The sequence below is a fragment of the Periplaneta americana genome, chromosome 3 (assembly GCF_040183065.1).
Source record: "Periplaneta americana isolate PAMFEO1 chromosome 3, P.americana_PAMFEO1_priV1, whole genome shotgun sequence".
Lineage (NCBI taxonomy): Eukaryota > Metazoa > Arthropoda > Insecta > Blattodea > Blattidae > Periplaneta > Periplaneta americana.
The window spans coordinates 69,819,141-69,833,203 of record NC_091119.1 but is presented as its reverse complement, the minus strand read 5'-3'; the positions used below and the strand labels follow the sequence as shown (position 1 = coordinate 69,833,203).

The following is a 14,063-nucleotide window of genomic DNA, read 5'->3' as shown; positions in this document are numbered from 1 at the left end:
TTGCCATTTTTACAGTATAAATAGGCCTAAAAGTATTGTTCTTATTACACGTTTATCGATTTCTTACAGTAAAAATAATCAATACCATTAAGTTATATGTCTACTGCAGTTCAATTACATTAGAAACTGGTCATCACCATTTTGGATATCATCACAGATGTCATCAGCGCGATCCATGTGAGGTACGCCTTGTAAAAAGTCAGCGATTTCCAGTAAGGAAGTTATTTCTTCAGAAAACGATTTTCTTCGTTTTCTGTTGTTTTTCTGTTCGCAGTAATCACTGGATCTGACAATATCAACAACATATCTATTATGTCAGTAGTCAGTATTCGTGTCGATTCTCGATGTTTTCCTGGAGTGAAGAAGTCTAATATTCTTGTACTCCTTGTGACTTGCTTCAAGAACATCTTCTGACAATTGTCCTACAGGTAATGGCAGAGATTTGATTATATCACTACCATGTATTTAAGCACTTAGTGCACAGATGCACTCATCTTGTACAAACCATTTAACTCTATAAACAACCTGGTCGTTTTCAAACAGTAATTTTTTTAATGTTCTACATGAATATAGTGTCCACTTGCCAACACACTCAGATTATTTCAGAAACGTCTAATGAAAGTCGAGTCAAGGCTATAATTTCTGCCAACTTCTCTCAATTTCCTTGCTGTTTCCATCGTTGCTTCCTCCTTGCTTTGGTTGGTCAACGACTAGTCCCATTTCTAGATAAAAATTTCGTGCTATTGTAGATTTTCTTTGCTCCTTTTTGTCTTTAGCTTTCTTGCCTCCAGCCTGCCACTGTTTTATGTCTAATTTACAGGAAATATTTAATAAAAATTAAACAAAACGTAAGTAGGCATGAAGTACTGATACACCATATTGATAGGTACCAGTGTTGCATTTTCTTCTTAATAAATCATTCATGTCTTTAGGCGCAGCTCTACAAACGTTACATGCTTGTGTTGAAGAGGTGTCAGTAAATGTGTTGCATTTTTTGCCATCAAGCATGGTACACACAAGTATATGATTAAGTAAAAGTTGCCTCTCATTATGTGTGATCTTGGTTAAGATTCGAAATCTGTGCCTCTATGTGATTAAATTCCTACTTTATGTTGATCTCTGCGTTTTCTTTCTTTAATTTAAAACTTATTGGTTGACAGTATTTTGTATATGATGTCCTAATGTTTTCCAAAAGTTTCTCACTACCTCTCCTAACAGACATTTCTAATGGAACTTCTTCTTCTTCCCTTCAAGTATTAGGCCATATGGCCTGTTACGATTTCACAGTTGAATTTTCAATGCAATGCTTCTTTGGGCGATCAAGAGATCTCTTCCCGTTTGGATGATAGTGGAGCATGACTTTTGGGATCCTATCTCTATGCATGCGATGCAGATGATTTAACCAGTTGTTCCAATGTTTTACATGATTAATTACAGGTTCTAGTTGTAATTCTTCCATTACATCTTCATTGCATTTGTGATTCCATTTTGTATATCCTGCTGTATCTCTCATAAATTTCATTTCATTAGCTGTTATTCTGCTTTCGTCTTTCTTCCTCAATGTCCATGCCTCACTGCCATAACAAAGTACAGGTCTCGCCAAGGTCTTGTATAGGCGAATTCTAGTATACTTCTGTACTAGGGAAGGTTTCATAATGTTGTTAATTAATCCCATTGTTTTGGTATATTTAGAAATTTTCTGTCAAATGTCTACTTCATCAAAAAAAAATAATGTGTATCCGAGTTATGTAAAATAATTTACTCTTTCTAATATTTTTGAGTCTAAACATATTTGGCTAGGCACAGATTTTCTGCAGAAGACCATAATTTTAGTTTTTTCTGCGTTGATTTTCATACCATATTTAATTCCAATTTTGTTAAAATTAAAAATTGAACGTTGTAATTCATCTTCTGAGGATGCCACCAGAGCTAAATCATCTGCAAAAAGTAATGAATCTAGTTGTAAATATCTATTAAGTTGTACATATCCATGAGGTAATGGAAGTACTGTACACAATAAAATGTTACAATCTCCATAGGCAGCGATATTGCTAAAATTCTGTTTATAAATGCTGTATCCGCCACTGCCATCCAAACCCCACTTACAAACAATATCAATGCCGACCATATCTTCTGGAGTACATTGTTCAATTACCTCTTTTTGTGCATGCACCAAATCTTTAACAGTACGGTCTAAATGTTTTATAGCACTATCTGAGCTTCACTCTCTGTAATGGATATATTTTTCATGATAGCACTGTTGTTTCACTTGTGCTATTACATTATATGGTGGTAATGTTTGCGTCTCTCGTCTTTGCTCCAGTTTGAATGAGGATATAATTCTCACCTAAACCTAAATCCACAATAAGGGTCATAGCATCTTTTGGAGTATATGGCTTCAAGGCCGGCTGCAAAGAATCTTGCGCCATTTTCATTTTCTTCAGCCTCTGCAGAGATGTATTTGTGGCGAGCTTCACTACTTTGGCAACTATTCCTTTTCTACTTTTCATCAAACTCTTCTGGGAAGCATAAGACAGCTTTTCATGAGATAACTCTGTAACGAGTGGCATTATTTCTCTTGCCTTAGTTCTCTTGGAACTTTCAATAAATAATTTTCTTGACCTGTCTCTTTTTTTTTTTTTTTGTATGCTTCTGCTGATGCTTATGCCAGGTGCTGGTGCCCAAGGGCAGGGTCTTTCACTGCAAACTCAGCTTCCTTCAGTCTTTCCTATTTTCTGCTTTCCTCTTTGTTTCCTCATATGATCCATATATCTTAATGTCGTCTATCATCTGATATCTTCTTCTGCCCCGAACTCTTCTACCTTTCACCATTCCTTCCAGTACATCCTTCAGTAGGTAGTTTTTCCTCAGCCTGTGATCCAACCAATTCCTTTTCCTCTTCTTGATCAATTTCAGCATCATTCTTTCTTCACCCACTCTTTCCAACACAGCTTCATTTCTTATTCTGTCTGTCCACTTCACACATTCCATTCTTCTCCATATCCACATTTCAAATACTTCTAGTCGCTTCTCTTCACTTCGTCGTAATGTCCATGTTTCTGCCCTATACTATGCCACACTCGATACAAAGCACTTCACTAGTGTCTTCCTTAGTTCTTTTTTCGAGGTCTGCAGAAGATATTCCTTTTTCTACTAAAAGCTTCCTTGGCCATTGCTATCCTCCTTTTGACTTCCTGGCAGCAGTTCATGTTACTGCTTATAGTACACTCTAAGTATCTGAAGCTGTTCACTTGCTCTACTGCCTCATTTAGAATTCTCAAGTCTATCTTCTGTATTTTTCTTCCTATGATCATGGTCTTCGTCTTATTTGCATTTATCTTCATCCCATACTGCTCACAGCTGTCATTTAGCTTCAGTAGCATATCCTTTAATATCATTTCCTCTTCTGCTAACAATGCCATATCATCAGCAAATCTTATACACTTTATTCTTCTTCCTCCTACTATCACTCTTCCCATGTTCTGAAAACAGTTCATTATTATTTGAAAATTTATGTCTGTATGTAGCCATTGATAGTCTGTCTTTGTGAATTTATTGTGGATTTGTTTACTCTCTTTCCACTTTTTGATCAGTTTTGACACAAACACTTTCACTTTAGTTTTTATACAGTATTCAATGTCTGAAGAGCACTTACTTATATGAAATTTGTCCAAAACATAATTAAATAATTTTACACAACACTCAGCATGGAATAACTTCAAGAATTTTTTCTCTTTTAACACTAAATGTAGTTCATTTTTAATGATTATTACACTGTCCTTAAAATCACCAGTATCGATGTCTGCACAACTGCCTGTAAACAAAATGCATTACTTAACAAAGTGATAATTTGTGATACCTAATTTTCTTGTATTGTAATCTCAATGCACAAAGCTAACAGTCTAATTGACAGTAAATGGGGTACTGTGTGGAACTTTTTTTGTAGCTCTTGTCAAAGTTCACTGATTGAAGAAATATTTATGTCATTATGATACTGTATAAACTTCTTGTTAGATCGATGATAAAATAATAAAATCCTTTTCTTAAACATAATATGAAAGACCATACCTGTTGCTACAGAATCCTTGTCGATGAGTCACTCACATCAAGAACACTTATATTTACAAGGCCAAACATGCGTGTAGACTGGCCGCGGCAAAGCACTTACAGCATGTGCATAGCAAATCAGTGAATTTCGGACTTTCTCGGTATGCTGTTATTACCAACATAAAAAAATTAATTAATTAGATTCATATAGTATGATTTTTAAAGTTTTGTTTTTGAATTGGTAACAAGCCGAACATCGAATTTGTCCAGTTGGATTGTGCATTTTTCCATGTGTGCAGCAGTGAAGCAACAATCATATCAAATACAAACAAAACAGATTTAACAGAAGTGATAAAATTAACAGTTTGGAAAAGGAATAAGAATCAATGAATATGACAAATCAATCAAAAAGATACATCATAAATGATTCTGGATGTGGCCACAAAATAGTATTTATTGTAAAAATAAAAGAACAAGGAAAGTTACCTGGAAGAATAAAAGTATACAAACCATTCTGAAACAAGATATTAGAAAAATTAAAAGAAAGAAGGGATAAAGTCAGGAATGATGCAGAAAAAAACAGAAAATTTTGAACACAGAATAAAATGAAAGAATCAGCCTTTCGTGTGACTTACGAGAATAAAGCACTAATTGCTGCTTCAAACCACCACATCAAAAGATTAGAAACACTAGGGCTACAAAATAATTCACTGAAAATTGTAGGGTCAGTGAAAACAATACCAGGAACAGCATTGAAATTATATACAATACTAGATGACCTAAACAAATCTTATCTTGTGTCCCAAGAGGATGAAGAATCTAGTACGACCTAAAAAACGCTGGTAGGAGACCATAACAGATCCACTGAGATCTAAGAGATGAAGCCTCATGATGATGATGATAAATAAACCAATAATAAATAATTCATCAAAAATTTCTTAAAATTAAGCACAATAAAATATGAACCATGCACAGAACAGTGTAATATTCGACTGAAAACACAAACACCTCAGTACAGAAAACTGAAAATCACTTAAAAGAAATAAAACTCAACTATGAAGCAGAAACTGCAATAAAGTCTACAAATCCGCTTGAATACATGGAATATAAATCACGCCTTCATCTGGTAGAAAAAGTAAAGAAACAAGGTACATTCCAAGAAATACTCAGTTTTTTAAGTGTAGAAACAATTCATAACAGATTCCTAGAAAGTTCCTGCTGCATATTTTAAAAATGGCTCTAGAATATATCGATCAGAAGGAGCTGGTATACACTGAACTTTGCTCTCACTACCTACCAGTTGGCCGAAATACTACAAATGTTGATGCCAAAAGAGAAGCTATATAGAATTTTACACCGGAAAATTGTATGTTCATAAGAAACGAATTTCAAACAGCAGCTCTATTGGTGAATTCAGAATCTGGTAATGTAGCAATAGGATCGAACAAAATATCAAGAAATAACAAAATATTAGAAATAAGCTTGGTTATAAAAACAAGGAAGAAAGTAACGTTATAGCATTACATGTGAACCCTCTAGGGAACCAAAAAGCAGACGAACTGAAGAACAAAGGAACAAGTCTACAACAAAAACATATGAAGTTATCTCAGGAACCTTCTATGCCACATCAATAAATTTAAGAATGCAGTTATATTGTCAGCCTCCAAAGCAGCTATTCTATCAATAGTCTCTAAACACACACCTTCATCTCAAACAGCAGAAATAACTAAAATGCTCTCTCAATTAATATCACTCAATAAAAGAATTGTATTCCAATGGATACCATCCCATTGTGGAATCCTGGGAAATGAGAATGCGGATGCTTTAGCAAAGAAGGGCAGCGCTGCTACTTGCAGACCTGTTACTAAATCTACGTATTACTCTGTGAAAAGATTTATTAAATCTACATACTTAGACTTCAACAAACAAAATTTGATAACACAATCTCAAGGGAAAAAATGGAACTCTCTGCATCATAATCCACAGTTAATTCCCGATTTACCACACAAATCGTCTGTAGCTGCATTTAGATTGGCAACAGGCCATGATTGTTTGGCCAAACACCTGCATAGAATTGGAATATAACAGTCCCCTAACTGCCCATTGTGCAACTCAAACCAAGAAATGGATTCGGAACACTTCAAAATCTGTGCTTCAGTGGCTGACCATGATAATATCTTTGAAAAATATTGGAGTGCAAGAGGTCAAATGACTTTATTGTCAAATGCTTGGCATTAGAAAACAACAACAACAGTTATCATTCTACAGCCTCAAATCACCTATGCAAAGAAAATTTGAGAACAGTATCAAATAATAAACCATGGGAATAGATAAGGGGCACCTGGAGCAAATATTCAAATGCAGAAAGAAAAAAATACAGCAGAATGTTTAGACTCAACGCACAGTCTATCTACACAAGATTAACATCAAGAATTCACCAGCATGCACCACCTGTAAAGACCTGACCTCCATCATGGACACAGACCATCTACTTCAATGTAGTGCAATAGAATGACGCAAGATAGAATCCAATTTATCAGTACTCTACTGGGATGCAAGAAAAAAATGACATCTAATGAATGCCATTGGAATTTATTAAAAAAATAAAAGAAAGAGAGAAAGGAAGATAAAAAGAAAGAAAGAAAAGATGTGCTATAAAGCACACTACTGTGAATGTGATAGGATAACTGTAATAACAGTCCTAATTATGGCATATTGATTATATTACTGCTAATAACTTTCAAATGAAGAAATTGGCTAGAACAGTTAAACTAAAAGTTCTTTATGTGATGTACTGGCCAGTGGGTAACGATGGATGCATTACTGCTAGGCAGAAGAATGAAAGAACTCACTATGTGTTTAGTTGATCCTTAGTAGGGTACAAGTTCAAAGTTTTTGACTGCAAGGTCTCATACACAATGTAAACTTAATCGTAAATATAACACTGACATTCATTCAATTACATGTAGTCATTCACAATACATTCGTATATACTGCAATGATGTAAAATTTAAAGCTTGGCAGCTTCAAGCTTATTGGTTTAATACAATAAATATTTGACAATTTTTCAGTCTAAACATTTATCTTTAGAACAATAGGTTAGAAAACAATTATAATAATCAACTGAACATGGACAAACATTTTCAACCAAGAAATGGTCATCTTCAGGTCTATGTAAATAACATGGATATACAGTGAACAGAAATTTTACTTAGACGTGTATAAAGTCATGATAAAGTAGCTTATATTTTTATTTAAAGTTAAAAATTAAAAGTAGAGTAGATGGGTAGCATCACAGAGAACAAGAATTCAACATGGCCAGAATACCCATATACTAGGATTGACCGAGTTATAAGTATTGCAGATCTTTTTGGCCTCTGAAATTTTTAAATATTAAGCCAAGAGCGAGTCACTTACCAACTTCCAAGTTTACTCCCTATCAGCTGCAGGTCCCGCCCACTGCTTGACTGCCAATCCGTGCCATTAGAAGTACACTCGTAACTCGAATAAATAGATCTTTGACAGTAAATCAGAAACGAACGAATATAAACTCATAATCTAATATCTAATAAATAGTTAGCCTACAAAGTGCATGTTTGTTATTAGAATATTTTGCCACTAAACTTGTATTGGTTCAATTCCCGACATTTCACTGTCACTATCACAATCACTACTTTCATTGTCACTATGACTATCAGTACTGCTTTCACTGTCATTTGTTATTATAATACTCTCCAGTCTCTCTTCTATCATTCCTTTTCGTTCACAATAGTCCGATTTCAGTCTCTCAACATGGTCACAGACATTAATCCATTCCGCTTCTCTGATTTCCACAAATCTTTGCTCACTAAACCGTATAATGTCTGAAATTTTGTGTGTGACATTATTGCAGTCAACCCATTGTTTTATATTAGACCAGATCATTTCTAATAGATTTAAATCTGCGTGTTAAGATGGCAATCTTAGCACAGTATGTCTGCTTGCAGCCATTATTTCGTCGACAATGAACGTCTTGTAGCGTGGTTTGTGAGTTTTAATTAGTTCATACAGTTGCATTCTAAGTGATTCTTCACAAAAGGGAATATTTCTTGTGAGCAGCCAATTTTTCATTGTCTGTTTATTTGAATTTGATGTGGGAGCCTTCTCTTTTTGCACATTATGATATGACACATTATCAATTACTAATACTGAATTAGGTTCCAAATTTGGTATTAATTTTTCTTTCAACCAACGACTGCAGCTCTCACTATTCATAATTATCATTATGATAATCCCCAGTTCTTTGTTGCAACTTGAAAATGAGCAGTGCATTAGGAACGAATCCTCTTCGACCACATGAAGAATAATTAGACGTTCTCCTTTGGAGATGAATGCAAAAAGTCCCAAAGTGCTGTCATCACTCCAGTCTTTCGGGGAAGTGTCGCTGCTATGTATATAGGTTTCATCTTTGTAGATGATGGGTCACCCTTCTCTGAACTTCTTTATGGCTGTGAGATATGATATCCTTTGGTTTCATATGTCATGCTTCTCCATTAGAACACTTCTATTATTTCTCGTCTTCTTCCACCTGAACCCCAATTCTTTTAAAATTGTCCTTAAACTGGTGCTTCTGCCTGTATAATTGATGCTTTTGTGTAGAATAGGAAGTAACTTTGAAACTGCAGGAGAAGTTTTGTGTGAAAGATAGAATTCGTGAACAGTTCACCGTATCATGCACTTGTCAAAATCATCAATATTCATAGCACTCTTTTTCCCTCGACATTTCTTTCCTGGCCCGATCAAAATACCCCTCATTTCTCATGAAAAACAAGAACTGAAAAGACTACAGTGGACTATAGGGGACTTTATGTTGTCAGCAAACAGCTGGATACATTAAGAAGATTGACTGATTTCTTTCCTGGTGTACTGAATGAAGTTCCTTCAGCTTCATGTTGTTTTCGTTCACTGTTCTAGGGACACATCCGTTGCCCCTGCTACCTCTTTGTTGCATAATACCTGTATGTACTCTCCCTGGTAGAACTCTTGACTCAACCCATTGCAGAAGATGCGATGAGCAAGAAATGCTTCCTCACGTCTTGGGTTTCTGCCATCATGGAGAATTGCTCCGAATCAACAGACATAATATGGTTTGTTCTCTCATCGCATCTTCAATCCGTCAGAATGCTTCCTATGAGGTTTATGAGGAGATTGGTTGCGTCTCTTCTGATGGCTCTACTAGACGTGCTGATATCATTATAATTGATTGGCAGAAGGATAAGGGTGTATTCTTGATCCAACAATCCGTTTCGAAATGCATGAGCAACAGCCACAAGAGGTGTGTCGTGAAAAACAAGTCATCTATGAGCCTTGTCAGCATCTCGGAGCACAATACCACATCACACATTGGACAGTTTTTGGGCTCATGTTCGGTGCCCGTGGTACGATCCCACGAGAAACTTTAAATCAACTTAAACAATTTAAAATTTCTGATGCAACGATTGATGCCATAGGATCTCATGTGTTAAAATCATCCTTAGCTATAATTAGTACTCATTTGTACCCAAGAAATTTTTATTGTAAATGATTTCCTATGTTTTCTTATCATTAATCTTAATGTTTTTTTTTCTTTCAAATTGTCACATGATTGTTTTTTCCTATAGTTAATTTTGTTCAACAATATCGATTTCAGTGGAAAAAACATGTCGAAAGGATGGATCGCACTAGATGGCCTAAACAGATTCTTACTTATGTACCAAGAGGAAAGAGGAAATTGGGAAGACCACAAAAGTGCTGGCATGAGACCGTAACAGATCCTGTAGGGTCTAATACGTGACGGATATGATGATGATGATGACATAATTGTTTTTAATCACTGTTCATTATGAATTGATTAGTAGGCCGATCTATCGAACCCTTATTTAGGGCGGCTTTTGTTGATACAAATATCTCTCTTTTTGTACTGCTCTGGAACCTTATTTTTTACTCTTCTGCTTCTTTCTTCATAAAATTATATAAACTGACAACCATCTCTCTTGTCTGTCCCCTCTTAGTACTATACTTTAGTTTTGAAAGTATTGGTGGCATCTCACTAATAACACACTTCGAATTTAACAAGCACACAGATCGACTTCTTCTGGACAACTGATTGTCTTAGAGTCATAGATCCTCCCTTTCCTACCCTCTATTTCCGTTCCCTGACCGAACCCTGTAAACGACCACCACCATAAAGACAAGCTTGCTAGCTTAGTCTTTGTTCACAAGTGCCAAAAAGATCTGCGATACTCATAGCTGTGCATAATCATGACAGAATAACCCAATTGCATCATCATAACACATGATTAAACATAACAGTATGTCATAAGATTTAATGTTAAAGCAACTTATGTCACATGATGATGTTTTAGCAACTTGTTAATTTTAAGTTAATTTGAACACTTTTTAACTTAAATTTTATGTTGTAGCCTATTATTGGCTAAAACCAAACCATACACGAGCCTGGCTCATACGGTAGTGGCTAGAAACATTTTTTGTTGTATACTTTTGAATTGTACTTACTTTGTTTACTAGCTAAAAATAAAATTCCGTGATATAGAATGCAAAAGATAAAAACAATTACTGTCTCGACAACAACACACAATTAACTCTTTCTCAGAATCGATTTCAGCAATTGACAATACCACAGAAAAACTAATAAAATTAGTTATGCTGTAAGTTTTCATTCTGAATGCTCAAATTTTCTTCCTTATGTATTTCTTTAGCCAGATTATGTTCATTTAAATTTGCACGTGAATGTATCCTAACAATATTATAGAATCTGATTTCGAACTTTAAGTTTACCAGTATTCATTCCTTACTATACATTTCTTACTCTGAATGTTAAAATTTTCTTTCTCATGTTTGTGTTTACGTCAGACCATCACATTCATGTTTAAGTTTACATTGTGAATGTTTTCTAACAATCACAGAATCTGAACTCGAACTGTGAGTTTACCAGTATTCAACTGTTTGCTTAGCACAAATGTAACATTGTCCATTGGCAGTGTGTGGCAACAGTGAAGCACCATGTAACAAAAATTTCATTTTAAACTAATCAGGTTTTTATGAGTTAGTAAAGCAGTGTGTTATTTTGCACATGCATACTACATTTTAAATTGCTTCAATGAGACTACCAAAATCTGTAACTATGTATTATCGTACCTTAAAATTTGCAGTCTTGAATGCTTCTGCCATATATGGATAACCAACACCATGCATAGCAGAATATGTAAATTTAATGTCGCAATTCGCATTAATTTTTGGGTCGAGTATGTCCTGTTTCAGGGCTTGCATGTAATACAGATTTGCTTCCTCAAGAGGATCAATAAGATGCTTACTACTTCGGAGAACAGATATATCCCACGACATCTCCCACGGGCATAAATTATTCTCAATATTCTTCTGAATGTCTTTGTCATGGGGTGATATTATCTGAAAGAAACAAATTTTCTATAATACAAAAAGTTACATACAGAATGAACACATTTCACTGCTTTTGAAAATTTCTTCCTTATAAATCAGGGCTGTCCAAACTACAGCCTGCAAGTCACATCTAGTATGCCAAGGCTTGTGTGGTCAGCCTATGTTCTTATAAAAATTAAACATTATGTATTAAATTACTAGCAATTTAAGTGTTTTACTTCTTTACTATTTTACTAATGTAATCTTCATCTTATGATGTTTGTTGACGTATGCACGTCCGTTGATGTGACATATTAATGAATTTAAATACTATTATAGTCACAATCATGCCATGGTATGAAAGAAAAATTTCACATCCTCAAGCGGGAATCGAACCTGCGACTTCCTGTTCTCCGGTCAGGCGCTCTACCACTGAGCTATCAAGTTCATCTCACGCCAAAGGCTTGGAATTATCCTTTCATACTGGCGACTCTGTTATAGAGATTGAAAGAAACTTTTACAAATGTAATCTTCATCTTACGATGTTTGGTGACGTATGCACGTCCGTTGATGTGACATATTAATGAATTTAAATACTATTATAGTCACAATCATGCCATGGTATGAAAGAAAAATTTCACAACCTCGAGTGGGAATCGAACCTGCGACTTCCTGTTCTCCGGTCAGGCGCTCTACCACTGAGCTATCAAGTTCGTCTCACGCCAAAGGCTTGGAATTATCCTTTCATACTGACGACTCTGTTATAGAGTACTGTCCATAGCGTCTGATCTAGTCGGCACTGCTTATGGATTGAAAGAAACTTTTACAAATGTAATCTTCATCTTACGATGTTTGGTGCTGACTAGATCAGACGCTATGGACAGTACTGTATAACAGAGTCGCCAGTATGAAAGGATAATTCCAAGCCTTTGGCGTGAGACGAACTCGATAGCTCAGTGGTAGAGCGCCTGACCGGAGAACAGGAAGTCGCAGGTTCGATTCCCGCTCGAGGTTGTGAAATTTTTTTTTCATACCATGGCATGATTGTGACTATAATAGTATTTAAATTCATTCACTATTTTACTGTGTCTGATCTGGTTGCATGTGGGATGATTAGTTCATACAAGTTAATATGGTGATGTAATCCACAGGCGACAATTTTTATCTACGTAAAGATTATTATTTTTTGGTCCTACAGAATACATCTGTTATGGTAACAATTAATATTAGAGGAGAAAAATTCGCTCCGGCACCAGGGATCGAACATGGGTCCTTGGTTCTATGTACCAAGCACTCTCACCATTGAGCTACGCCGAAGTCCAATCCACAGCACCGGATTGAACCCCTCTCCTCCAGTGTCAACATACATGCCCAACTTGGGGTCAGGCCACAAAGGGAAAAACACTGGAGGAGAGGGGTTCGATCCGGTGCTGTGGATTGAACTTCGGCGTAGCTCAATGGTGAGAGCACTTGGTTTGTAGAACCAAGGACCCAGGTTCGATTCCCAGCGCCGGAGCGAAGTTTTCTCCTCTAATATTAATTGTTACCATAACAGATGTATTCTGTAGGACCAAAAAATAATAATCTTTACATAGATTCTTCGAGCAACAGTGCATATAACTGTACAGATTACTGTGCATATTACTGTGGAATCCCGGCCACCAAGTCACTCAACTGAGTGAGTTCCTTGTATAATGGCAGTTGACTTAAAATAAAATGTCAACATACATGCCCAACTTGGAGTCAGGCCACAAAGGGAAAAACACTGGAGGAGAGGGGTTCGATCCGGTGCTGTGGATTGAACTTCAGCGTAGCTCAATAGTGAGAGCGCTTGGTACGTAGAACCAAGGACCCGGGTTCGATCCCCGGTGCGGGAGCGAATTTTTCTCCTCTAATATTAATTGACAATTTTTGTTTCCTGTGTGGTACAAGAACTCTAAAAATATTTTGTTATGTAAATGAAATAAATAACATCTCCAAATAATAATAATAATAATAACAATCATCATCGTCATTTACTAACTAGGCTTTAGACCATGTGGTCTGTTGCAGACTCAATCCATTGTTTAGCCAGTCGTCTACAGATCTTATGCCATGAGATACAGTATATAGTGCAGAATTTGTCTTGGGATTCTTGTTCGATTCATTCCATTGACGTGGTTCTGCCAATTTTGTCTCTGTAGTATTAGGTATGTAAGGATGAATTCCATATTCAGTTGTTCTAGAATGTCTTCATTCTTTTTATGATCCTATCTGGTATAATCCGGAGTTCTTCTCATGAAGTGCATTTCTGCCAGTGATTCTCAATGCATCTCGTACTCTGATGGTCTATGCTTCACATCCATATGACAATATAGGCTGGATTAGATTTTTGTATATCTTCAGTCGAGTCTTTTTCTGTACTAAATTTTGATTTTAAAATGTAATTTATGGTGCCTATGATATTTAAAGCTTTGACAATTTTGTTTGATATGTCTGTATCATCAAATAAAGATATGGAATATTCAAGGTAATTGAAACAATTGACTTTTTTCAATATGTGTCTTTGAGACATACCGTATATACACTAATACTCTGTGCCATCGAACATTCTGCACACC

General features: G+C 35.7%; 1 protein-coding gene across 3 annotated transcripts in view; it reads right to left on the bottom strand.

Moving 5' to 3' along the window:
- Pgm2a (phosphoglucomutase 2) overlaps positions 1-14,063 on the bottom strand; it is a 74,102-nt gene that overhangs the window by 49,923 nt on the left and 10,116 nt on the right. For all 3 annotated transcript variants that reach the window (XR_011331257.1, XR_011331256.1, XM_069820704.1), the window contains one exon: positions 11,224-11,493. Coding sequence is in view for 1 of the 3 variants with exons in the window: in XM_069820704.1 (XP_069676805.1) it covers positions 11,224-11,493 (270 nt within the window). In the remaining 2 variants the exon portion in view is untranslated. The remainder of the gene's footprint in view (positions 1-11,223; positions 11,494-14,063) is intronic.